Source organism: Penicillium canariense, assembly GCF_028826845.1.
Source record: "Penicillium canariense strain IBT 26290 chromosome Unknown utg000007l_segment0_segment0, whole genome shotgun sequence".
Taxonomy (NCBI): domain Eukaryota; kingdom Fungi; phylum Ascomycota; class Eurotiomycetes; order Eurotiales; family Aspergillaceae; genus Penicillium; species Penicillium canariense.
This window is the reverse complement of record NW_026622734.1, coordinates 1,260,187-1,285,461: the sequence shown is the minus strand read 5'-3', so window position 1 is coordinate 1,285,461 and position 25,275 is coordinate 1,260,187. Positions and strand designations below refer to the sequence as shown.

At 50.2% G+C, this 25,275-nt stretch overlaps 11 protein-coding genes across 11 annotated transcripts, besides 2 other annotated features; 5 read left to right on the top strand and 6 right to left on the bottom strand.

Annotated features, from left to right (window-relative positions):
- Window positions 1-798: 798 nt before the first annotated feature.
- On the top strand, window positions 799-1,301 carry N7482_009482 (uncharacterized protein; the record flags this gene model as incomplete). Its single annotated transcript, XM_056691606.1, has 2 exons — window positions 799-864; window positions 918-1,301. 2 exons carry the CDS (start codon window positions 799-801, stop codon window positions 1,299-1,301), a joined length of 450 nt encoding a protein of 149 aa, XP_056539312.1.
- A 465-nt stretch (window positions 1,302-1,766) lies between these two features.
- On the bottom strand, window positions 1,767-1,991 carry N7482_009481 (uncharacterized protein; the record flags this gene model as incomplete). Its single annotated transcript, XM_056691605.1, has 1 exon — window positions 1,767-1,991. One exon carries the CDS (start codon window positions 1,989-1,991, stop codon window positions 1,767-1,769), a length of 225 nt encoding a protein of 74 aa, XP_056539311.1.
- An 811-nt stretch (window positions 1,992-2,802) lies between these two features.
- N7482_009480 (putative carbonate dehydratase) lies at window positions 2,803-3,585 on the top strand (the record flags this gene model as incomplete). Its single annotated transcript, XM_056691604.1, has 3 exons — window positions 2,803-3,162; window positions 3,216-3,301; window positions 3,354-3,585. The coding sequence occupies 3 exons, from the start codon at window positions 2,803-2,805 to the stop codon at window positions 3,583-3,585; spliced, it is 678 nt and encodes a 225-aa protein (XP_056539310.1).
- A 146-nt stretch (window positions 3,586-3,731) lies between these two features.
- Window positions 3,732-4,507, bottom strand: N7482_009479 (carbonic anhydrase; the record flags this gene model as incomplete). The annotated part of the gene is made up of 2 exons (XM_056691603.1): window positions 3,732-4,287; window positions 4,380-4,507. The coding sequence occupies 2 exons, from the start codon at window positions 4,505-4,507 to the stop codon at window positions 3,732-3,734; spliced, it is 684 nt and encodes a 227-aa protein (XP_056539309.1).
- An 838-nt stretch (window positions 4,508-5,345) lies between these two features.
- On the top strand, window positions 5,346-6,071 carry N7482_009478 (GNAT family N-acetyltransferase; the record flags this gene model as incomplete). Its single annotated transcript, XM_056691602.1, has 1 exon — window positions 5,346-6,071. The coding sequence occupies one exon, from the start codon at window positions 5,346-5,348 to the stop codon at window positions 6,069-6,071; it is 726 nt and encodes a 241-aa protein (XP_056539308.1).
- Window positions 6,072-6,216: 145 nt separating this feature from the next.
- N7482_009477 (questin oxidase family protein) lies at window positions 6,217-7,635 on the bottom strand (the record flags this gene model as incomplete). The annotated part of the gene is made up of 4 exons (XM_056691601.1): window positions 6,217-6,968; window positions 7,036-7,163; window positions 7,217-7,362; window positions 7,432-7,635. 4 exons carry the CDS (start codon window positions 7,633-7,635, stop codon window positions 6,217-6,219), a joined length of 1,230 nt encoding a protein of 409 aa, XP_056539307.1.
- A 415-nt stretch (window positions 7,636-8,050) lies between these two features.
- N7482_009476 (GABA permease GabA) lies at window positions 8,051-10,472 on the bottom strand (the record flags this gene model as incomplete). Its single annotated transcript, XM_056691600.1, has 16 exons — window positions 8,051-8,220; window positions 8,278-8,356; window positions 8,412-8,559; window positions 8,609-8,815; window positions 8,869-9,095; window positions 9,149-9,181; window positions 9,235-9,298; window positions 9,352-9,430; window positions 9,486-9,600; window positions 9,654-9,790; window positions 9,848-9,850; window positions 9,919-9,947; window positions 10,014-10,086; window positions 10,150-10,219; window positions 10,288-10,321; window positions 10,390-10,472. The coding sequence occupies 16 exons, from the start codon at window positions 10,470-10,472 to the stop codon at window positions 8,051-8,053; spliced, it is 1,551 nt and encodes a 516-aa protein (XP_056539306.1).
- A 2,053-nt stretch (window positions 10,473-12,525) lies between these two features.
- Window positions 12,526-14,048, bottom strand: N7482_009475 (glycoside hydrolase family 76 protein; the record flags this gene model as incomplete). The annotated part of the gene is made up of 3 exons (XM_056691599.1): window positions 12,526-13,116; window positions 13,186-13,904; window positions 13,961-14,048. 3 exons carry the CDS (start codon window positions 14,046-14,048, stop codon window positions 12,526-12,528), a joined length of 1,398 nt encoding a protein of 465 aa, XP_056539305.1.
- A 2,413-nt stretch (window positions 14,049-16,461) lies between these two features.
- N7482_009474 (TMEM53 family protein) lies at window positions 16,462-17,340 on the top strand (the record flags this gene model as incomplete). Its single annotated transcript, XM_056691598.1, has 1 exon — window positions 16,462-17,340. The coding sequence occupies one exon, from the start codon at window positions 16,462-16,464 to the stop codon at window positions 17,338-17,340; it is 879 nt and encodes a 292-aa protein (XP_056539304.1).
- Window positions 17,341-17,637: 297 nt separating this feature from the next.
- Window positions 17,638-21,091, bottom strand: N7482_009473 (putative ubiquitin conjugating enzyme; the record flags this gene model as incomplete). The annotated part of the gene is made up of 2 exons (XM_056691597.1): window positions 17,638-20,873; window positions 20,929-21,091. The coding sequence occupies 2 exons, from the start codon at window positions 21,089-21,091 to the stop codon at window positions 17,638-17,640; spliced, it is 3,399 nt and encodes a 1,132-aa protein (XP_056539303.1).
- Window positions 21,092-23,278: 2,187 nt separating this feature from the next.
- Window positions 23,279-24,340, top strand: N7482_009472 (Phospholipase/carboxylesterase/thioesterase; the record flags this gene model as incomplete). Its single annotated transcript, XM_056691596.1, has 1 exon — window positions 23,279-24,340. The coding sequence occupies one exon, from the start codon at window positions 23,279-23,281 to the stop codon at window positions 24,338-24,340; it is 1,062 nt and encodes a 353-aa protein (XP_056539302.1).
- Window positions 24,341-24,722: 382 nt separating this feature from the next.
- Window positions 24,723-24,902: a sequence feature (Protein overlapping with rRNA (N7482_009471, KAJ5152993.1) was converted to a misc_feature.).
- Window positions 24,903-24,976: 74 nt separating this feature from the next.
- Window positions 24,977-25,009: a sequence feature (Protein overlapping with rRNA (N7482_009471, KAJ5152993.1) was converted to a misc_feature.).
- Window positions 25,010-25,275: the final 266 nt, after the last annotated feature.

Sequence of the window (25,275 nt, the reverse complement as noted above, 5' to 3'; positions counted from 1 at the left end):
AGAATCTTCCTCTTCTGTGCTTCAAATAGCTACTAACTACAGAGCGCAATTCCTTTCTGGAGTCTGTATATCACCGCTAGAGAATCAGTGCCACCTTCCATCTTATTACCTGTCGGTGGATGAAGGTATCTCGACGTGAAAGGAGAAGAGGGTTACCTAGTTGACGGAAGACAATGACCGGGTGAGATCCGATCCGAGGTCTCAGCCCAATGGACCTCCGCCTATACGACAAGTCTCATGACAAGTGTTACCTGACATGGAGAGGTCGCATCCTTGTCCGCGGCAAAATCTTTATCATTGAATAATTTCAGTAAAATCGATCAACTCTGACCTATCTGGCCCGCTTTGTCAATTTGATTTAGACAATAAGGCCATTCCAACGGCTCGGCTTTTGCTTCCTTCATGGGCTCGAAGCTCCTCGGCATCCCAGGAAGACCCGCTTCATACGTAGCCCAATTTTGCCATATGCCAGTTCGCAACACTTCATGCATACCCTTCACATCCTGAATCGGCTCCGAGAGCGGGAAGATCGATACTTTGGTGTAAGTTTCGGATCTCGGCCATATCCCGGACCCGAAAGAGTACAACTTCTGGGAACGACGGGAACGGTCATTCTGTAGCACACTAGTCCCTTACATCACTCGTATAGAGAATACGCTGTCCCACACGTCTGGGCTAGATAAGTATCGAATGGTACCCATTCTTTCCAACCTGCTCATGCCCCACGTACATTCTTCACTGCCGGATAAGCACATGGCGAGAAACCGGACAAGTCAACATTCATATATGATTTGCAAAATGGACGACTCGCTTCACGAGTCTTGTGATATGGGCTCTACACAACATGCCCCTGTTTCCATGGAGGTAAATACGGGCCATCCCTTCTGCAACATGCAAAACTAACTTGGTATGACCAGGACGAAAGTCAGCAAACTGGAGTTGACGATGGAGATATGTGCGGCAATATCAACGAACTACTTAAAGAAATTCAGGCCCTGAGCGAGGGTCGACCAGGATGTGAAGCGCAGGTCGCAAGCGCGATCAAAACTTGTCACTCCTTAGAGGCAATCATGTCCAGGCACTTGAGTGAGAAGCAGCGCCTAGAAGAGGTGATCAAACGAATCCAGACAGCCCTCTTACAAGAACGCATGGAATATCAGAACTTGCAGCAGCGCTGTGTTGACCAGGAGATTACTTTGTCACATTTTCGAAGAGCATTCCCCATCCTACAAGAAGAGATGGGTGGTTTAATTGGCACGTGGGAAACCCTTGGATTCCAAGGCGTGTATAAGACTGTGTAAAGGGTCAGGTTTCTGTCTATTGAAGGTAAATTATTATGAACTAATCTTTGCAGGCCCAGGAAATGTAACTAATGTGAATCAAGAGTTTTCTGTTCTCTTCTCTGAGATATCATTCTTCAAGACGAAGGAATTGAAGTACATGTGATAGGGACATGGTAATGTACGGTATCACTAGTCTTCAAAACATGCTATGTATAGTAGTCTTCATAGATATGCGTGGTATGTATCGCTCGTTGTGACACTGGCTACTGAAGATTGGCATTCCTCCTCTTGTATCAGGACAGTGGACCTGGAACTGGTGAGTGTGTCTACATACCTAAAACTGGATTTCAATTAGACTACCGGCCAGGAAAGGGGGAATTGCCAGCGAGGAATGACATTTTGTATTTCTATTGCATTTCTATTTACATCCCAATATATCATTAAATAAAGCCAGGGCTGACGCATCGTATAAAGGCATCGCTTCTACTCTGCTTTACGGTAGAATTTGCCCAAGTGCTCCTTGATACTTCTCAATTCTTTAAGCCGGCTCTCTTCATGCTCCTTAAGTAGACGGAGGTGTTCGGTCTTGAGCTCCTTGAATTCATCCTCGAGTTTGTGGTGCCAGGGATACAAGACACAGACTTGAAAGCACAGGGCGGAGCTGGCAATGACAAAGTTTGTCAGCGAGAACCCGCGAGTTATGATCATGTTGACTGCGACAGCATTCGGTTAGTGACAAAAATAGATCAGATCAATTATCTCTATAATACCTCCAATTTGAGACTAGTGAGAATGCTCCGTTTCTGGATAGTTGAAGGAGCGCTTGAATATATTTTATGCAATCTGCGTGTGATTTCAAGTTCCTCGAGTTCGAATTGTATGAGAGACAGGGCACTTGAGCGCGGTGGGAACTTCAAAAATGGGTTGCTCAATAAGCCCTTAAGCAAGGGACGAGATCGATCAAGGCAAAATAGTTCATGCAGATTCAGAGGGTATGAATTCCTGTTTATCGTTTTACGGGCCTCCGATTTATCTTGATGTGCCCGTTCCTGACCCCGGCGTCAGCAACGGGAAGCTGGCCCCACAACCAGCTCTCGGATCCGAGGGTGAGCTCTGATTCGCACAAAGGGGGGTTAACGGAAATCTCTCGGTCTCGACGTCGACGGCCTTTCTTCCGGCAAGTGAAATAGCTCCGTAGCGGGTCAACAACCGCGGACTGGACACCCATGCATGGGTTTCCCCCAATCTGAGCTACCATATGGGTCTGGGTATGAAAACTGAGCTTCCAATGGAATTCGTTTGCAAGCATACTCGGAAGCATATGACCCATCCAACTCCACAATGATGGTTCTTGAATCTCCGTGCCCAATCGGCAACTACTATGTAATCCATGCCCTCAAAATGAAAATCGCCGCCCCCCCCCTTCCCCGGCATTCGCCGCATTCGAGCCGCCCAGCAAGCCAAATTTGACTCTCTTTCCGGGCCTATATACCAGAGAGTCCCAACCTTTTTATCACAAATGCTTTATCGTCAAGCTCTCAGCATAGGTCGACGGCCCATTACCTTTTCCCCGAAGATCAAGATGCCGATCCCAATGTTCCAGAGCACAGCTATTCACCCTCTTCCACGCCAAACAGAGGGCAGCGAGCGGGTTTCAAACTATTCGACAAAGGCTGTCGATGCGAACTTCATACCGAGCCTTCACAGTTCAAAGAAACAGATTCTCTGGATAGGCTGCTCTGATAGCGACTGCAAAGAAACTACCATCCTCAACCTTCTTCCTGACGAGATGCTTGAACACCGGAATCTGGGAAACATGGTCATTGATGGAGATTTGTCCTGCGAGACGTCGGTGAGGCATGCCGTCGTTGATCTTCAGGTTTGCCTCTACCCCATTCTGCGGATATTCTCGACACTGACCCTCTCTTGCAGGTGAAACACATTATTGTCTGTGGCCATTACGGATGCGGTATTGTCAAAGCAACGTCGAGGAGCGGATTACCGGGCCCATGGCTGAGGTAAGGCTGGTTCTGAACTGAATAATCTTGGATACAGCTAAATGGCCCATAGCAAGCTCGACCACCTCCACGCAAAACACCAGCACGATATCGATCAACTGCCCGCAGTTGATCGTGACAGCGCCTTCGTCGAACTAAATATACTTGATCAGTTGCGCTCCTTGCGCAACATCTCGGAAGTGGCCGATGCGACGAGGCAAGGACGCCTGGATATCCACGGAATCGTTTACGATCCCACGATTGGGAAAGCGCTTTCATTGAACGAGGCCGCAGCGGAACCATGATCATGACAGACAACGCTTCTCTATTGGCCTACTGTTTCTACGTTATTCCGATGTATCATTTCATATACCACAAATGTCTGTTTCAGTGGCGAGTCAATTTTGATTGACGCCGGACGACCCTTTTCCTCTCTGGACTGCGAAGAGAATTACGCTCCTCCGGAGGTCTCCGAGTGAGCAGAGTGTGAGGACAGATGGTAGATCTTCATCACATCCTCCAACATGTTCTCGAAATCGATGTGGAGGTCTCTAAGCAGCCCGTCACGTAGATCGAATACAAAGCCGTGAACAATCGGGTACTGATGATCACGATAACATTGCTGGACAGCGGCCGTTTTGATGACGTTTCTGCACGACTCGATCACGTTGAGCTCGACTAGTCGATTATATCTTTGGTTGTCGTCGGTGATTTTGTCGAGTTCGTTCTCATGTAGGCGGTACACATCTCGGATGTTGCGGAGCCAGGGATTGAGTAGACCCATATCGTCTGGTGTCAGAGCGGCTTTGACGCCTCCGCAATTGTAGTGGCCGCATACGATAATATGCTTTACGCCCAGGTGTCGCACCGCATAATTGACTACCGACATAACATTGAGGTCGATGTTGGGCACAAGGTTGGCAATGTTGCGGTGAACAAAAACCTCGCCGGCTTCAAGGCCCATGATCTCGTTAGCGGGCACGCGACTGTCGCTGCAGCCTATATATCTGCTTATTATCAGCAGATGACCAGCAGAGCCAACATATCGCCTGAATATTGTCGCAGTGAGCCGGAGCTGCACATGATTAGGCTTACCTACAGGTAATCTGGTGTTTGTCCCGCCGCGAGCTTCTCAAAGAAAGCGGGGTCCTCTTCCTTCTTGGATGACACCCATTTCTGGTTGTTTTTGAATATGCATTCGATTGACTGTTGAATCTGCCGACTCATGCTGTTTGCTTGCGGTGTGTATGGGAAAGAGGGAGACGATGACTGAGATAGAGGCTTGTGGGTGGTTCGGCGATTCAAAGAAATTTTCCCGTTGCATCTCGTTGGGGTACTCTAACATACCAGAATGACCTGATTGTCACATTCCTGTTACAGTTCGGTTTCTATTGGTGAATCTTCCATCACTTGGCCGTAAATATTTGGTGAGATTACGTGGTTATACGGTATTTTAAGTGGCGCGGCACCGTCAACTGTAATAAACTGGAACCGGGCGGGATTGTTGGCCGAGCGACTCAATACCGGTCTAGGCTAATTTACGATACAACTGGGAGGAACTTGCAGCATGTACACTACGATAGGAAAGTGGGAAACAGGTGCTGGGTGCACAGTGGCTGTGTGATATCGGAAATGGTGTGCATTGAGATAAATGCTTCGAGAACGCGTTAAACTAAGGGCAAATCTCTTGGGGTAGTGAGGTTAATGTAGTATGGACGCTCAAGTGACCAAGAGGTGGAAACTAACTTAATTCCAAGATTCACCCGTCAAGCCTGCACTTTATCCATCACCTGACAAAGAATCAAGCACAAACACATTCTCAAACATTTTGGAGACTTGTAGCTCTTCTCGGCGGTGAGGTTTTCCCTTTTTTTGGTTGATTCGGAGAGCGTAACCGCCGTATATCGGACTCGAAAGCTAAAACTATCCAACCTAATACCAGCATCAAACCAATTACAATTTAAGGGAAAAAAAGAGGCAAGCGATAATCGGATATATCTTGTGGCATTTAAGCCATCCAGTTCAAATTGATGATTCAACTTGAAGGCCAAGTGCCTTGCACAGAATGGCCCGATCCTCGACCTTCCCGTTTCCTATTGGCGATATTTCCAACCACCGTGTGAAACTCGTCCCTTTTGATCCCGACCATCACGGCGGGACATTCTTCCGCCTATCCTCGTCCCATCCTGAGCTATATACGCATATGCCCATGGGACCTTGGAGCTCAGAAGACGAATTCAAAGCTGAATTTTATGAGAGTCCGGAAACTCATCTTCTGTCATTTTCGAATCCGGCATCCTTTGCATTTGCTATCATCGACAAATCTCGCTCGGCATCGGCAGAAGATCCTGAAGGAGAACTCGCTGGCACTCTCAGTTTTGTACGGACGTCGGAGACTCATCTATGCACTGAAATCGGCTTCATCATCATTTTGCCCCCGTACCAGCACACGCATGTGGCAAGGAATGCTGTCGGACTTGCTCTGCGGTATATCCTAGAGTCGCCGGAGAAAGGCGGTCTGGGGTTGCGTCGGGTCCATTGGCGGACTAGCACGAAAAATATCGCGAGCGCTAAGCTGGCAGAGAAGATGGGATTTGAAAAAATCGGAATCGTTCCTTGGCATATGCGATTCGTGAAGGGGAAGCTCCATGCGAAAACTGGGAATGGTAGAAGTTTACCTCCTGGAAGCGATCCTCAAGATGTATGGCGAGATTCCATTGACTATAGTCTTTCGTGGGATTGGTGGGAAAGGTTTGCGAGGGAAGAAACGCAGAAACAGATCGCACTATGAGAGATACACCGCCTGGACAACAAGATAGCAACTCCGTGAACTTGGCAGGATGAACATTCTCCGTAATTTGTCCTAAGGGCTCGACTGAGACAGAGCTAACTTTTGATCGAACCAAGCATGAATAAAAGTGAACAGTCACTCGATATCAGACAAAGCCACCCCACCCATCAAACTCGTCAGCAAACTTCACGGCCGCCTTGAGGTAAAAGCGATCATGGTCACCCCACGTAGATGCAGTTTCCCGTAGTGCCCGAAGTGCCTTGACATAGTGTGAATCGGTTGAGTGTTCGCCCTTGACAGCTAGCGTCGCGGTCCAGTCCCAGTTCCTTCCCTTGAGATCGTAGTCACGAATTCTATCCAAAGATATCTCCGGACGCAACTGTGCAATGAACGTAGCCAAAGTGATAAGCCACCATTGACGAACGAGAGGAATCTGGAACTTTGCGGGAATCCACGGCAAGAGGACCCGCACAGCATGGCTAGTCGTCAATACATGGACGAGGAAGAAATCGTACTTTTCCGATGAATCTGCATGCGTCGCAACAAATAATGCTGTGGCGAGAGTCTGGCTCTCCCGGAACTGCTCGACTGGATTGTGAATTTTCCATGCATTCCAGTGATTCAGCAGAACAGCCTCGTGGCTAGCAAAGAGCTTCTCCACGTTGTGGTCGCCTGGATTGGCGAAGAGTCCATCTAGCTTCTTGTCGGTCCGAACTCTATCGAGAATCTCGAACATTGACGTCGAGTGGTAGGATGCCTCAGCTTGCGAAAGTACTGGGTCTTCTAGGTAGATGTGTAGCTGGTTGTAGCAGGTCGCTGTCAGAGCAAGAGCCTCCATTGCAACCTCGCGGCTGGATATCTCATATGCATAGGCCATGTGGATTAATGGATGGCCGACTGGCGATTGTGTGTCAGTATACCAATGTATCTGTCATGGGACCTGACCTAGGGAGGGTGGACGTACGGTCAGCCATAATGGAATTAAACATAGGCTCCTTGCCCGAAAACAGATACTCGGCTACGACTTGTTTCCAATCATAACCGAGCCGGACCATTTCGTCTTCGAAAAAGTCCACAAAGGCTTTCTGATATCTGTTCGCTTGAGAGTTAGCAACGACGTGGTCCCACGGCGCGTGGAAACCTACTCTCGGCACCCCAAATGATCTCGCCAATCCTCATCGGTAACTTCTGCAGGGGAATCATCCCATGCATCCAGCAACTTGGACTCGGATTCATGAATCCGAGCTAAATCATCCGCATCCGCGCCCTGGAGGAAGGCAGCACCGAGGAGCTTGAGGGTGAGTCAGTCAACTTGATCGATGAAGAAAGTGCCATGAACCAGGGGTGAAAGGTGACTAACATGAGGAGTATGGTTATGGAATTTTCGGTCATTATACAGAATCGCGTGGTTCGCATGGTTGAGCTTGAGCAGGTGCTTCAGCGCCCTTGCGTTCTTCTCCTGGGCGTTCTCAATATCATGCGCCTTGACGGGTGGCACATCGATAACATGCTTCTCTCCCCAAGGGAAGAGTTTAAAGGAGTTCAGCGATGGCAACTGAAACATCGCTGTTTTGGTTGGTGGTATTGCTGCGCTGAGTGGCACGGTGAGGGGGGAGTTCAGTTTAACCAGACGTGTAGATCACCGCGCTGACGTGTGCACCTTGTAGCCTCACCAGAAGGCGAATATCGTAACTTTCAACGGAATCAATCTCAAGTCAGCCGGCACTTGCATACACTCGTGCTGAAATCAGCCCATCGTGAGCTCAACCGGAGTCTTGGATCCGCCGTGGATCGTTGGGAAAGTGAGGCCTGAGGCAACAATGATCATGACGTAATTAGTAACCTTGCTGTCGTTAACTACTTTTACGATCACGTGTCATGCTCGGAGGGTACAGCTCTTGGCACTACTTGAAAGCTCTATCTCGAAACTAAACATCTCATTCGCTAATAAAGGTCTATACGGGGAAAGTACAATGCTTTTAAGCCTTTTGTTCAACCAGGGGGATTGGCGCGTGATCCAGCTGTTCACCGCCCTCTCCAGCAAGCACCTCGATCTCGAATCTGGGACCAACATAGTTCTTGCGACCATCGAAGATCCATGTAACAGTGGAAACAATGAACACAATGAAACAAACGACGACACTGTAGTCTATTTTCCGTTAGTTTATAGTCGTGAAGCATGAATGGATTGGAGTGAGCCACATACTCATGTTGTTGCCGGTAGCGGGGATATAGGGAGGGAAGAGGAAAAGAACAGTCGTCAAGATAACGTAAACCAGAGAAACCTGAGAGAGACGTTAGTGATGTGGACACTAGTGTTAAGTGGGAGTAGTTTCTTACGATGTTCAGAATCCAGCCAATCCAGTTAGGAAGAACGAAGGCCCGCTCAGGAAGAGTGTTGCGTCCACGCAGGCAGTTGATGGCGATGGGAATACCGTAAGCAAGGTCCAGCATGACCACGGACGTCGAAACGATGGCGTTGAACGCACTACCTCGGATTAGTGTCCATCATGACATAGGGGAGTGTTAATCCATACCTGCTGGAGCCCAGGAAAATGCAGCCGAAGATGATGACGAGAATCAGGTTGAGGACGAGCGAGTTCAAAGGAACCTGCAGCTTGGGGTTGATCCTCGCGAAGAAACGAGAGAAGGGAAGACCACCATCGCGTGCAAAAGCGTAGCACATGCGACTACTAGTAGTCATGATCGCAGTTGTCGCGAACAGCATGCAGACGAGTGGGAAGCTAGAGATGGTCAGGATCAGATACATGTCAGATATAGGGATCGGAGGGCCTACATCAACAGGCAGATAGCACCGGCCTTGCTTGACGTTGCGTTATACAAGATTGCCAGCAGGGGACCGGCCGAGGACTCGATGATATCGTTGATGTTGCCAGCGACAAACAACAGGACGACCAAGAAGATGGTGCCAGTGACGGTACCAATAATGACGCAGATAATCATGATCTTGGGCCCTTCCGTCGCGGCGTTCGGGATTTCCTCAATCATGTGGGCAACACCATCCTAAATCAATTAGACCCGCGATTGATCAATCTTCTGCCTGAGGAAGCACTCACAAATCCAGTTACGCCAAGACCACCTTGCAGCAGCTATTCAATTTTTTTTAGCAGAGCACAGTGAATGATCCAATTGAAGCACGTACGCCGAGTAACCAGGCAATACCGTCAGGCCAGCCAGTCTCGTTGATAAAATCAGTGAAGACAAACCTGCAGCAGTTAGCTTCAGGCTCAAAGATGATCCACTTCCAATCCAAACGTACTTTGCAGAGTTGTAGTCCGGCGAGGCACAGGCGAGAACTGTAATGCAAATGACGGCAAAGCCGGTAAGTGACCAGATGACTTGATATCCAGTTAGCCAATAAATGCAGAAAAGCGGTGATGGAAGGGTCCCTACAGGCAGCTTTGTTGACATGAGACAGGATGCTGTTCAACCAGGTGTTGATGGCGAATGCAATGAGGTTATAGGCGATGAAAATCAGGAATTGGTGCCAGCGCTCGGAGTGGTAGGTCTAGTAGTAGGTGTCAGACACATGTCAGTGCAAGTAGTACACGCGGTACTTACCGAGTCCATCAGGGAGATGACGCCCACAATCAGCTGGCTACCGAGCAAGCCACCGGTGGCCACCAGAGCAACCCAGCCGAAGCAGTTCACCCATCCCGTAATCCAGGACAGAATCGGCATCCATCGCCGCCAAGAAACTACAAGATGGTCAGTTTGCCCTCGGTCCAGGGATCATGCGCAAGAGCAATACTTACTGACTAAAAAGAAACCGCGCGTGTTAGTCAAATGCATGAGCTTGTCAATTGAAGTGGTTACATCGACTTACCAGCAACCCAGTGATATTGGCCTCCAGCACTATTGTCGCGGTCAGTCATGCCAGACATAGATTTTATGTATTTCTCGAGAGATATTGCGACTCACGTGGGATACGCAGACAGGAACTCAGAGAGAGAGGTTGCCATGCACAGATTGCAGAAACCCGCAGTGACCAACCCTGTGGTCCGGTGGTATTAGTATTTCTGATAGCGAGAAAACGCGGGATGCAGGAGCACGTTACCCCAAACAACACTGGTGCTACCTCCGGAGGGCAGACTGAGGGATAGACTGGCCGAAAGTGCAGTCCACGACTGTTCCATGGGAATTGTGAGCGGTCCATTCAACAATACCATAGTGAAATCTCGGTGCAAACACATACGTTGAGAATGGCAAAAGCAAGGCCCAGCATCGACCTAGAATAGAGATCACGATAGTTAGCCCTGCTGTCCGGCCCCGAGGCATGGAAAGGCGTCACACATACAACATCGAGAATTGGCGCTTCAATTCGGCCTTGTGGCCCATCTGGGCCAACTGGGTATCATCGTCGAGATGTTCTTTTTCCATCTTGGCGGGTATACTCTGCGAGAGTGCAGGGCCGGTCGAGAAGGAAGGGGATGAAAGGGATATGAACAGGAAAGGAGAAAAAGGCACAAGAGAAATAGCCCGACCTAGTAGGCAATCGAGTATCGAAACTTTCTCCACGCCCTGACAACGCGGGGGTTCCCAGTAACTAACAGGCGCTGTTAGGTAATGGATTTGGGGTATGCCTCGACACCCGCCCTACCGAGGCCTGGGGAGGCGATAACATGCCGGGCTCATGATTGGCTGTGATTCCCGAACGCCGGCTTGCCTGGCCACTCATCGAGCAGGCCGGGTGGCGGGTCGATCAGGGCGTGGACCAGCGCGGTCCGACGAAACACGGCAACAAGGCAAGCCTTGCTAGCCCCAGAGCTTATCCTTACCACACCGCCCCATTGGCTCGAAGTATACCCACCGGGCGCGGGGTGACATACCATCCTCGGGGTAAGTTGACCAGGTTTTCGCTGAACAGTATGGGGAAATGCAGCGAATTCCTGGAGAATAACCAACATCACCCATAGCTCGAGCCTCGGTGATCGTCTCGAACTTTTCCGCTCCTAGTCGATCCTGGCGATCCGTATGGGAGGCGGCTCTTATCTTCCCGCGCCTGGGTCGAGGTGGAGCGGTGGACCAAGCCAGGATGATTGCTATCTCTACTCAATCTGACCAAATCGCCCTATGTAAAAGATAGTCATTTTTTCACCGGGCTACTGACCCGGGCGTTGCGGGACAGATCCACCCGACATTTTCGCCCAGGAACACCACGCTTATCCGACGCTAGATGGGGCACAACCTCGGGAGCTAGGCCCTTTGCGGCCCAGGCGTGCCTAGATCCTCGGAAGCCATGGGAGGCGTTGCGTGGCAAGCTGCAGGGCGCAGCGATCAATTTCTTCTATTTCTTCTCGAACGCTGGCTGTCCCCCGGGGTCTCGCGGCTGCCCCCAGCATTGTTGGAATTAGAGTTGATTGGTACACGCGGTCGTGCCACCATCTTCCGTCCCTGGTTCCTTCTTCAAGAACGCTGAAAACTCAGACCATACACCAATTGGGCTGTCTGTGCCTCCTGTCATGCCGCCGGCAACGTCGGATCTTGCAACCAATTTTTCTTGGGACTTTTGATTCTCGTATTAAGGACGATGAACCCCCCAATTTTCCCCTCTCCTAGCCCAAGTGCGGTTTCTGTGCAGCCGCCTTACGTGCGTGGTGGTAAAATGAGTCAATCATAAGGACAGAGTTTAATCGTAGTTACCTTTCCAACTATGCATTCACACGAAATTCCCCCGGCTTTTTTTTCCGTTCTATTCAGTGGAACCCCTGTCAAATTATGTTCCACGGGTGCTGGTAGAACACAAAAAACCCCGTGTGGGGCGCATAAGGCTTCCAATCGTCAACCATTATATATTTCATCAGTCACATATTCTTCCAACGCGATGCATCACGTCCCGTGTACTCCGTAAAACAGTTGAACTTAGTCAAATGGCTTAAGATTTACCCGAAATCCACGACCTTTTAAAAAAGGCGTAGTGATCTCCCACTAATTTTGCGGCTACCACCCACATCTCGTCGACCCGCCCCCGTGGAGTAAGTGACTAGTGCTTGATGGGGATCGGTGACCCGCCTCTTGATGTCGGCTTCATCGCCAGAGTTCCATTCGTGGTTGATGTTGGAGGGCGGGGTTCCATTTTTGAGTCATATCGCCAACATCACAGAGCGGCTGCACGATAATGTGCGGCATCACACGGCTTTCAGGCCGACTTAATCCCCAGACTTTCCCCAATGCGAATCACACAAAAATATGCAGGTGGTCGTCAAAAAAGAATCGGTCGCGCTCCCTTCTGCTGCGATGCGAGAATCAAACGAGGAGACTTGGCTTTACAAGATTTGCGATATTTTCAATTGTATGGAGCTACAACTCTTTCATATCGAGCTTTCATCCCGACTCATGTAAGGGTATATGGCAGCATTGTGGGGCTATGGTCACTAATAATACAAAAAAGAAAGGAACTGCCAAGCCTTGATCACTGCAGTGAAGCAGTGGCTTAAAAAAGAGCGAGGACTGCTGCGAAGACAGCAGCGGTGATGCCGAGAGAGTTACCAGCAAGCACATTGGCGGCATTGCTACCAGTGGTGCTAGCACCCGCAGCGCCCGAGCTGGTCGTGGTGCTGTTCCCACCGGTCGTGGCAGAGGTCGAGGTACTATTCGCTGCGGTAGATTGCGTTCCGGGGGCATCGGTGTTGAATGCGACCAAGTTGGATGTGAAGAGGGCGAGGGCGGCGATTTGGCTTTCACCGCCATTCTCGTCGTCATCCGTCTGCTCATACCAAACGGTGCTGCAGCAGTTATTGTTGGTGCCGCCAGTGCAGGTCTTTGCCGCCGCGACTGCGGAGCCCTGCAGCAGCGGCAAGATCTTCGCCGAAGTGTAAGGGGCAACTACGGCAATTTGGGCGAGATTCTGGACGAATGTGCCTTTCATAATAATCTGAGCCAGGTTGCATCTCTGAACCGGTTCGCAGGTGATCTCAACCATGACCGTGCCGTCGTCGAGGTTATAGCCATGGTTCGGGAAGAACTGGGCGGAGGTATCGAGTAGGCCATCGAGACCTGATTTCCACTTAGATTTGCCGTCGGTCTATGTCGCTATTAGCTTACTTCGTTGTGGCTTTCTTGCTTCTATTCATCCTGCGCGTTTGCAACTCACCAGGTTATACATGAATGCCGCACCCGCCATGTAGACACCGTAGTTGAAGGACCACTGCCAGTCACCGTGATCGGTACAGTTTTCCTGGCATGTGGTCGAATCGGCGATGTTCCAGGTAGTGGTCTCCACCAGCGAGGTGGTAGTGGTCTTCAGCAGCGGGGTGGTGGCACTCCAGTCCCAGATCTTCTCTGCCCAGTCGGAGTAGGTCTGGTTGTTGGTGTAATGGCCTAGGCGAGCCGCGAGCTCGAACAGACCGCCATTGCTGATGGCGTTCTTCGTGTCGTATCCGGACTCGTAAGGCCAGACTTGCCAGCGCATGCCGCCGCCACAGCTACTATCATCCCAGCGACGGATTTGGGCATTAAACACATTCTCGGCCAGAGTAAGCCAAGACGGCATCGTGGACCGCTGAGGGTAGTCCAACTCGGCCGCGGTCATTGCGGCAAGACCCCACATGACCTGATCGTCATTGCCTAAGTACGAGCTGTAGTTTGCGGGGAAATAGTCATTGTTTCCCCGTTGCCAGTACATCCCGTCGCTGACAGCCTCATTGTTGGAGGAGTCCCCAGTATAGTACCAGTATCGGATCAGGGCGTCGAACATGACACCACCTGCAAACCAGACAGCATCCAATTTGCCAGGGATGTTTTTGGATTCTCGGTCGTTGTAATCCGACATGGTATTTCCGGCGGCCACACTCGCCGCATTTTTGACCGATTCTTTGGCATATTAGCATTGGGTCTTTGGGGTCTTCTGGAAGGGCAGGGCATCTCACTCTCGTTTGTGATGTCCAGATCGATGGCAGACACGCTGCCTGCCAACAGAGCAAGGGCACAGGCCGCCTTCCAGTTCATTCTGCGCATTTTCGTGGCTTCTTCGTTTCGCAGAACCCGAGTGGGGGCAATGTGTACAAGGTCCAGGGACCGACGGGGACGAGCGGTGTTTTTATGTGGGCTCTTTTAGCGCATCGTCGCCCGAATTCCGACGGGGGCGGCGGGCTTACAAGCTTCGAGGTGGTAATTCCCACGGCTCTAACACAGAAAGCGTAGCGCTGGTGAGGTCGGGGACCCTGAAAACGCGCTTGAGAATCTGCTAGCCAGAATTCTGTGGAGGCACAGCCAAGGCACGCTTCTGATTGGCCGCAATGCCAGTGTCCGGCCAGGCTTCATTTCCGGTTCGCCAGTTTAGTGCTAGTGATGAGCCCCACCGCTCCCAGGCATCGCTACTGGTTGGGTAGGTTTGTGACCCCCAGTAGGTGAGAAGACGCTAGCGACAGAGATGTCCCTGAAAGTCGTCTAGTCGAATCCAAGGGCTTTCCATGAGAGATAGACTCGCGGCATTGATCGTGCTACACTGAGGAGGTAATTCGATGTCTCGGTGGGGTGGATCCGGTGAACATCTGCAGCGCAAGTCAACTTCATGTCAGGAAGTTCAGGAAGATCGATCTGTTCAATAGATGGCCCTTCTGGTCTATGCTGTCACCGGATTGTTGTGGGTTGTGCCAAAGCCACACTGAAAGGATTAAATCAAAGAAAGGAATACGAAAAAGGTTCCAAATGAATCGCGCAAAACGGCGACTGGCCTAAGGCGTCTATGCCAACAAATTCACGTGGCGCAGCCCGCTCGAGGTATGAAGAATTGGATACGCGGGCTGTTGCTGTTATTGTTTGAGTGAACACTAATTGTTGAGCACAGTACTAACTCGTGGCCATGAGTAATCCAGATTCCATACAAAAACATAATAAATGCGGTCTCCAGTGTGACCCATCACTTGCTACAGTAGCAGTAATTTACCGCTCCATGTTCTGACACCGTACACTCCAATAATACCCATCAAAAGTGGTCACGATTGGCTGCGCGAGATAGAGCCCCACACGTCACTCAGCCCTGTTATCCTGTACAGTTTTTGAACCAGCCAGCATCTGATAAAGAGCGTCGCTTTCTTAATAGAAGGATAACAATAAATCGCCCCCAAAATAACTTCCTACACAGTTTTGAACCGCCAAAGAGGACCATTCTACTCTGGCCCCCCGCCGGTAATCTATTTAGCGCTCTTCCTAGTCTGATCCCAGGTAGACGATCCTTTGGGGACAGATTCCTTGGGCCCTCCTAACTGTCATTTAAATCAATGGAGATCCCAAGGTCTTGAAAAAAAAACATCCTTTCTGCAGTGCGGGTTAGGGTTCAGGCTTTGAGTATGCAAGACATTCTGAATGCAACGCTAGGCGTGTTTCCTCCCCAGCTAGCCAGTTCGCAGGGCTTTTTCTCGCTGATCGCAATCTAGTTCAACAAATCCATACCATTATGTGTATACATACCGGCTGGAGGATATTGAGGAAGTGGTCTCTACTGCCAAGAAGTTTTTGCATGAGCCGAATATCACGGATGAGCCATATCTCTCAGATCGCCCGGACTGTACTGGCGTATCATAGACCTTGAGTACGCATGATGCAAGTTTATTCAAAACTAGCTCATGTCAGATACTTAGATACGCATTGATGAATTAGATCATCTCGCTCGAAACCCCTGATTAGAGCTGTATGGTTCTTGAATCCCCCTCTGTTCAAACTGTACTTCAACTTTCCCCTTTGAGCATGAGGTCGCGGTTTAAAAGCAGGTGATTCGCGCAGCTCAATTAATATCAAATAATCATAGCCCAATTACAGTGTTTGTTTGCCATCAGTAATCTCTTTTTCTAAATCTGCTTTGAAACTTCCCGTCGGGATACCCCCGCCGGTGGATTCCCCACAATATATATCAACATATATGCTACATGCATAGAGTTACTCTTGGAAATGCACCATGTTGTGCGGAAAAGAGCAAACGTTCCGAAAGTAATTCATATATCTCGTGAAGCTCTCTCAAATATCTATACAATCCTACCATGCACCTAACAGCATCCTGGTACAGGGGCAGGGGTCAAGTGGGTCCGATGAATAAACCCAAAAAGGCCAAAACCGAGGTCTAACCCTGGCCCACGATTTGTCAACGCCTCCATGTCCCTCCCAACGACCCACCCGCTGCAAAGACATTGGCCACACAATGTCTACTAAGATCCCCCAACGAGCTGACGAGACGGAGGGATTGCCAAATGGAGACTTTTTGCATCTGACATCCAGCGGGAACGGCACTCTTTCTAAGGAAGAGGTCTCTGGATATAACTACACCGCGATTGCCACCTGATTCTCTATTAAAACCAAAATCCTGCGCTTATCCGCTTCGCGAGCACCCCCTTCGCGCACGCCAGCCATAATCAACCACACCTAGCTCGACACAATGCCACCCAAGCCAGTGCCATTCCCGGGATTCACCCCCCTCTCAGACCGGGTGTACCTGCGCAGCGGCAACGAAAATGCCAAAGCCGCGCCGCCAGACCAGCCCACAACAATCGTCATCTTCGGCTGGGGCGACGGCATGCCGAAGCACGTCTCCAAGTACGCGGACGGATTCCACGAGCTCTACCCATCCGCTCGCATCCTGGTCGCCATCTCCAAGACCCTGCAGGCTTCAAACCAGCCGCTGAATGAGCGCGTCCAGGCCATGATGCCCATCATCGACACCGTGTTCCCGACTCCGACGGGCGACGGTGGGAACGAGGAGCGCGTGCTGCTGCACGCCATGTCGAATACCGGCGGCATCTTCGTCGCAGCGGCTATGGTCGCGTATCAGCAGCGGCATGGCGCGGATAAGAAGCTTCCGCATGAGCTGCTTGTGTGCGATTCCACGCCGGGCGGGCTGGTGTTCTCGGCGCAGGTGGGCCGCTGGTCGCGCGCTATGGCGGTGGGAACGTCGAAGTTCTTCCCGTGGCCGTTTGTTGTCACACAGGCGCTGTGGTGGGCGTTCTTGTGGGGGAGTTATCTGTTGGAGCGGATGCGTGGCACGGAGCCCTCCGGTGCGTGGGCTAATCGCGTGATGAACGAGGAAGAAGTCACGACGAGGCAGTCTAGCAGGCTGTATTTGTATTCCAAGGAGGATGAGATCATTGGGTATGATGACCTCGAGGAGAATGTTGCGCAGGTTAAGACGCTTGGGTATCGGGCCGTGGATACGGAGTTGTTTGAGGGCTCGCCGCATGTTGGGCACATGAGATTGCACCCGGAGCAATATTGGAATAGAATCGTCGAGTGCTGGAAAGCAGCGTTGGCTGCAAAATAAACTGACAGTGTTGGAAATGGGAAAAAATGAGGCCAGCTGAAAGGCCTTTAGGACATGGGTGGGAAGATATATAGCTTGACAAGAGAGACTAATGGGTATTAGTATAATGAATAGATCTGCATGGCATTGGAAAGGTTATAACCCTGAGTGCATTCAAGTATCTGAAGCGAAACTCCACCTACGTAGTCGAGGCCAGTATAAAGATGAATGCGGAAAGAGACCCACAAAGCAAATATGTTCAAAGATAATGCCTAGCTGTTGGGGAAACACCCAATCTCCTAAATGCCAGACACCATCCTACCACGACATCGCCTTCATGTCCTTCGGGATCACCCATCCATGAGCCATGCAAGCTCGTGTATAGGCTTGAACCGCCTCGCCGACGGAGTAATCGCCGACACGTTCATGCGACAGTCGTCCAGGGTGCGGATCCGTAGCACTAAGAGCCATGCGCACCTGTAGCAGGAGACTCTCCATTGAGGTAACCGCCGACCAGCCCGAGTTGGTAAGTAGTTCCAAGCACATGGCTCCTCCGGCTGTGACATGGCCGCCGCCACCTCGAGCAAATTCCATGAATCGCGGGCGTATAACGCGAACGAATGGCGGGTCCATAGGGAACTGTGGTGGGAAGCGTATCTCGAGGATGACGCTGGCGAGTTTTGCGGCTTTGAGGTCTTTGGCGAGGGGAAGAGTTGGATCGAAGGTATGCAGCTCTACAATCCATTGATAGACCGTTTTGATCAAGTTTGGATCCACGTACCAGCCGAGCTCATGAAGTGGCTCGCTGGCCTGGACTTTCAGGGTTGCCTGAAGGTGCCTCTGAAGGAGCTTGGTGGCCGTGCTAGTCGCAAATGTGGGTGGTGAGAGCAGACGTAAGCTTTGCTCGTGAAGGGTCCCTGGGATGAAGTCGGTCTTTGGTACTTTCTTGTCACTGCCTTTCTTCTTCTTGTTCGAAATAACTCCATCCGGTTCTTTCTCGGATTCGGAAAGGAGAATGTCGAGATCTTCGATGTCGGTTGAAATGCTCGCTGCATCGTCAAAGCTATCGACATCAATCGGGGAGCCCCTTGGACCCCTCTTTTTCTTCGTCTTGGTCTTATTCTGCACTTTAGCTGGGGCAGATTCAAGACTCTGTCGCCGCTTGCTGCTAAATGCTGAAATGGGTATATGAATCGATTTCCCGTTCGGACCCTGGACCAAATGTTTCGGGTCCTGTTGGTAAATAACAGATGGTGCGGTCTCCTCACACTTCGCATCTACGGTTGATTCCTTGCCTATTTGTACGAAGAGATATCGAGGTTGGATCCAGTCCAGGTGCTGCACAACATAATGCGGGGAGATTGAAACAAATTTCGCTGCGTGGTTGACGATTTCGTTCAAGGATATCATGGAGGTGATGTTCAGTTTGCTTTGTGGCCAGCTCTGACCCCAACCATGACTCCCGTAGCCCGCTGATATCCCGTAATGATTCGATAGGTAGACACCGTGACCATAAGCACGCCCATGCGCAACCTCGTTGAAGTGTAGCCCTTCTCGAAGAATGCTGTGCCAGTTATGCAGCGGACTGCCATGCCAGGCAAAGATGGTGGGATAAGCAGACTTGGTGTGCATGGCATGCTGATTGACCGCTTCCATAAAGCGTTGCTCTTTGTCTGGCGCTCCTTGAACCAGTCGAAACTGAATGAATCCCTTCATGCCGGACACCAGGTCTTTTGATTCCGAGCTATCCTGTAAGATACAGGATCGATTTGAGGCGACAACCCACCGAAGCAGGTCCAATGCAGCTGGGGCCACCACATCCTGCCAAGAAGAGAGCAATTTGCCAGATCCGTGATGGCCCAGAAAAGCAACCATCGAATCGACACTGGGAAGAGTGCCGAGGAGCATCGTGATACTTTTTCGCTTCTTGTCAGGGTCCAGGTCGTCGAAATTTTTGTCGTAAATCACGTACTGCACTTCTCTCGAAGCAGGGTATTTGTCAATAATCTCGGCGTCTGACAATTGTCGGCCTTGAGAGAGAGGACACGAGAGAGAGACAAATCCGGATGTCTCTCCGATATGCTGAACCCGGCAATGCCATGCGGTTTTGTTCTCTGCTATCACAGGCTTTTCGGGGTTGAGAATAACGATCCAATTGCCAACATTGACCTGCGGGACGAACGCGTGTGAAAGCTCCATCCTGGTGGTGATCAGTGTCGCCTCATAAGCATGTGGAGGAGTCCGGACGGTGTGTACTTGATTTGACGAAGGCGGGTTTGGACCCACGCGCACGGCAGTGTCACTGTCGGGGACTAGAGTATCCGGAACATTGAGTCCCAGCCCAGTCGGAAAGTCCACGAGACGGCCCGACTTGGCTCGCGCGTAGGCTAAGGAAACCAGCATATCCACGACATAGGGCTGAGAGCGAATCTCATACTCCAGACTTGGCCCCATGCCAAACGTAATATACTGAAACAGGCAAAGCCCATTGGAGCAGACATACGGCTTCAGCGCTTCGAAGCTGTCGTAGGTTTTGCAATGGCACACGAGACAGAACTCAGTGCACTTGATAAAGTGACGCATGAGAAACAGCATGGCTAGAAGAGGAAATGAAATTTTGGGCAAACAAAGACCTGCGTCGGCCATATGATCGGTCCGCAGGAAATCCGGAGCAGGCGTGACCCAAGTGTCTTCCACCATGAATTCTTCTGAATGGGCGTCATGTGGGCTGAGGACCTTCCCTTGGCTGGTGTGAAAGAACAATTCAGCTGCCGTCCAGGAGAAACCGTACTTTAACCGAAGTCTCGCGATACCGAGGAATCGCTCATTGAGAAGCTTCTCGAGTGGTGCCCCGATGAACAATCCTCGAAGAAGTGGACCCGGGTCCTGTTCTGCTGCCTCTGCACTCTGTTTCTTGGGGAGCACTGTGTCCTGGAAGGCTTTGACGGTGCTCCTGAAGGATGGCTTGTAGGAGTCACAAAGTCCCACTCGCAGTTGAATCATGGAGTCGCCGCCATTGTTAAGCTCCTCCATGGTCTGGTATCTGGTATAGCGAATCAGGAGGACCAAATACTCCGTGGGACGCACATTCCATGCGCTCATGGCCTCTTCCGAGAGACCCAACTTGGCGATGCGGATGGCCAGCGACACGAAAACGGAGCCCGCTGGGTCCCCGTGATATCCCACTTTGAAGCCCGCGTGCTTCACAGCACGAAGATCACTTCGGATTTTCTCTCGCACAATAGCGGGGGCTTTAGTGATGGCGAAGAAGGTGTCTTCATCCTCTGTCCAGTCGGATGGTTCATAGTCGTCTATGAACCCTTGATCGCTCGAGGTAGCAAGGTCGTCGATCATCTCGTCGGAAGACGGGGCACTGGAGCCCTGGACTGCCGCCGAGACGACGCGTTCCAACGTAGACAAAAAATCGTGGATAGACAGGCCATCGAATTGAGGCACGGTATCATCGACGGCCTGTGTGATCTCGGCAGGAACATCTTCGGATGTGGAGTAAACAAAAAAGGTGTGGCTTGAAGGGTAATCGTGGGGATCTGCGACTAGTAAGACATGTGGATCCACTGATCCCGGGCTTCGAGGAGCATTCTCACATACCATGGACTATCGCCTCGAAGCCAAAGCTGGCGCCTGCTCGAGGCTCCGTAAAGGTAAATGAAATAGAGCCATCGCCTTCACCAGCCCTGACCCCGGTGATTTGTGAGAATCGACCCGGCGTGGTGGCTTGATTCAGGTCCCTCTGGAAGTCTTTGGTCGGCATCACGATCAAAACAGTCTTGAAGGATCAGACGATGGTCGAAAGGCTTAACGATGGCATAAGCTCATGAAGGATTCAAGGTGTGAAAGTTCTGGAGAAAGAACAAGGAACAGGAAGGTGTTGAAGTGGAGCGAGAGTGTGAGATGGCAGGGCTATCGCAGGGGAACGAGGTGTTGCGGTGCTTAGCGCAACAGTGACGAGCATACACCGGCTAAGCGACTACTGGAAGACAGACTTGGGACCGCTTGGATTTACGTTTGTGCCAGGAACCGAGACATGGCAGAGATGGTGTTCCTTCGTGCGTCTCATAAGTCATCCAGGCCATGCAATTGTATGCGAGGTGGTTGTTGCGCCCGGACGCCTGTTTGCCCCACCCATTCAGGCAGCAGAGGAGGCTCTGTGGCTTCTTGACGCCCCGCGCACAGAGGGCGCGTAGGAGCTATCACATACGCAGGCCACTTCCTAGTCTAGTACCGACTAGCTCCCCCGGTTCAGGTTTAGTTGGACTTACTTCGACCGGACGGCAGTCGACCCATGGGCCGCTTATCATCACGTGCACATACGTATTTTGCCCATTCGTTCATAAGCGGCTGGTCCCTCAACAAGTCAAGCATATCCCATCAGCCAGTGCCACTCAGGATAATACGTTAACCACAGGTCATTTATCGTGGCCACAGAACAAATTAATTTACAAAGCTGGCCACGTCAGCGCTTTAGCGGTATTCCTGGCGTCCGGGTGAAGAATAGAGGGCGGTCAGGTGAAGGGGCCTAAGGGGCTGAAGAGTAAAGGCAATCGAATTAATCTTTTTAAAAGAGTGTGAAAACAAAAAACATACAACAGCATTACTATGGCGGTGGTAACCTAACGCCGACAATTTGGTCGTGGTCGGCTCGCCGCCCTATTCAGCCTGGATCCGGGCCCGTTCACCTCTTCACCCAAGGGGCCGAAACTGGTAGTCAAGAGGTACATACACACATTCGAGCAGGGAAAGAATTAACGACCCACCAAATGACCCTCCGAGTAGAGAAAGTGGCCAATTTTCGCTCTCCTTTACCGTGCTTATTTCTGTCAGCGTCGCGCTCTCCCTAGTTTTCCTATCACAGTGATTTCGGCGAATTACCAGATTAATATACTTCTAGAAGAGCTTAGAAGATTTCTTAAATATTAGATAGTTATAAACTTAGCTAGTACTATAACTCTTATCTAATTTTAATCTAATTCATTGAATTCTAATTCAATTCATCTAATCAAAATTTGCTTTATCTGATCATCGAACTTGCCCAGTGTCATTTTAGAACCCGAAATTGTATATCTTAATAGCATAACTTATAATAAAATAAAACATGATATATGAAAATTATACTGATCCACCTATAGGACTTTTAAACATCCTACGGGACTACCCCCTTACTCCCACCCATGGAAGTTGCGCGTCCTAATCTTGCGTTATTCAAATGTTTCCATCATATATACCGCGGGTGGCCCCCAGTGGGGGGCTGTTCAAATACCTGTCCACCACATGCAACTTGTGAGCGATTATTGTATCCTATTTCCAATAGATCCTTAGGGTAAAGGGACGGCAGTACATTTGATGACATAAATTTGTAGAAATTCGGTTCTGACGAGATTGACAATGCAACAGTATCATGGCTGAAATTTATCTAAGTGGTCTGTCACCATCTCACCCGTCCGCGCCTCAATGGAAGTCTTGAAAGACCGCCAGTTTCTTGCAGGGACGGCTCGAAAGATAGAAAGCTAGTGAAATGCGAAGGCTGCGCGATTCCTGCGTTTGTACTGTATGATACCTTGGCTTTCTCGACCGTTCGTGTCCACCTGTCGGAGTTTTTCTATTGCAATCAGTACAGAATGCTACCAATTTAGGGAGCAAGCAATGCAAACGACAACCTCTCTCCATGCACAGTAGCCCTTCATACGCAAAGATAGATTTGACCGCGGCCCGCGTATGACCCTGAGGATCCTCAAGTACCCAGGTGGGGTGGTGGGGCGGCGCTTAGCAAAAGCAAGCCCATGATCGCTGGGGAACTTGAGTAATCTATCCCGTTCAAACAAGAATCGCGAAAAAACATATGTCGACCTGTTGGTCCGCTGCTCTGTTCTTTCTTTTCTTCCAAACTCCCCTCTCTTTGGTCTCCTTGCTCTCACCTTGCCTCCGCCCCGACAAAGCTAGAATGCCGCGAAAACCATACCCCGCACCGCTGGTCATCTCGCCCTTAAGTAAAGAGCATACCCATACCATCATTGCACTTCATGGAAGAGGGAGCAATGCTGAACGTTTTGGTCGTGAGATTCTCGCATCTGCCAACCTACAAGCCCGACTCCCAACCGTGAAATTCGTCTTTCCAACTGCATCTAAACGCCGTTCAACAATACTCAAGAGGATTCCTATTCATCAGTGGTACGACAATTATTCACTTGATGATCCTGGTCAGAGAACAGACCTACAAATCGATGGCCTATGCGAGACTGCCGAATTCATTCGTGGCTTAATCACCAAAGAAGCACATATTCTGGGCGAGGGAGGCTACCGAAAGTTAATTCTATGGGGCCTAAGCCAAGGCTGTGCTGCCGGGATTTTCACAGTTTTGGGTGGCTGGCCTGACATAACGGAACCAAAGGCCCTTGGAGCATTTATTGGGATGCGTGGATGGCTGCCGTTTGAGCAGCATTTGAATGAAATTCTTCAATATGAGGACAACCCGGCATTGGCCGGAAACAGCTATCATGAAAAGCAATCGGACGACCACGATATAGAGGGTGGGGATATAACCAGTGATGAAGAGTCAGAAAGAGATGAATTCTCTAAGTCTAAGTTAGAAAACGGTCCATTTCAGCGACCTAGCCAATTGCGTGACGACTTCAATCCCTTTATAGAGGGAGAAGAAGAAGAAGAACTCCCTCTGCCAATCCAAGCGATAAACTATGTCCGTGATATCCTTGATCTTCCTATGCTTTCGACAGATGAAAAGTCACCAGTGCCATCGAATTTGTTTCAACTTCAAACACCCGTGTTTATCGGTCACGGCTCAGAAGACCCCAAGGTTTCTGTGTGCCTTGGCGAAAAAATGTCTCGAGTCCTTTCAACTGGCCTCGCAATGAATGTCACATGGAAGTCCTATAAGGGACTTGGCCATTGGTATCGCGTTGAAGACGAGATTCAAGATATTTTGAAATTCCTTGAAACTCACGCCGAGCTACCAGTGGAAGACGGATCACCAGTATCCAGTACTTGATGTGCTGAGGGCCTAGTCAGGTAGCAACGATAAGTCATCCAGATACCACCTCAATATCAGACTCGTTCTACCTGGACCTGTAATTCTAAGTCTCCTTCCATGCTCTCTTGTCATTTCTGAGAGCCTCCGCAACCTGAAACGCTCAGGATTCGCCGCCCTCCTAGGTACGACTTAGTGTATATAGGATTCTATAAATCATGGAAGTAATAGCTATTTGTCGCTTCCGGGTGACACCTGTATCGGATGGTACGGAGATAGTCCAATCAGAGGTTATCGATGTTGATATTGTTGTCTACCCAAGCGCGGACCAGATGGTAGTGATTACAACAACGCACTTACAGGGGACAAGTCAGCATGGGAAGGGGAAAGACACGTCAGCGCTTCAGGGGTGTGCAGGGCATTCGGGTGAAGAATAGATGGGCTTCAGGGTGTTCAGGGTGTTCAGGGTGTTCAGGGTGTTCAGGGTGTTCAGGGTGTTCAGGGTGTTCAGGGTGTTCAGGGTGTTCAGGGTGTTCAGGGTGTTCAGGGTGTTCAGGGTGTTCAGGGTGAAAGGGCTGAAGGGCTGAAGAGTAACGCGGCAAGGGCAATCGAATTAAAATTGTTAAAAAAGTCTGAAAGCAAAAACAAAAAACATACAACAGCCAGGATTCGCATGTGGTCACCCACCATACTACTAACTGGCCGGCGTGTGGCTTAAGTACGGCTGAGCGGACGGGAAGCCCTGTTCTCCACACCCTATGGTCGTATGTGCTATATTTTTGTATAAACTGATCTATATTTTACCTCGAGGGTATTGAAGACACCGTAACTAGTAAAATCCAGGTAAATCTGTTTTCGTGTGATGAAGATCTTCTTGGACAATTGTATAATTAGGCCTACCCTGTCATGGCGGCCTTTTCTAGGCTATTCCCGGGTTGACAATAACACACCGGAGA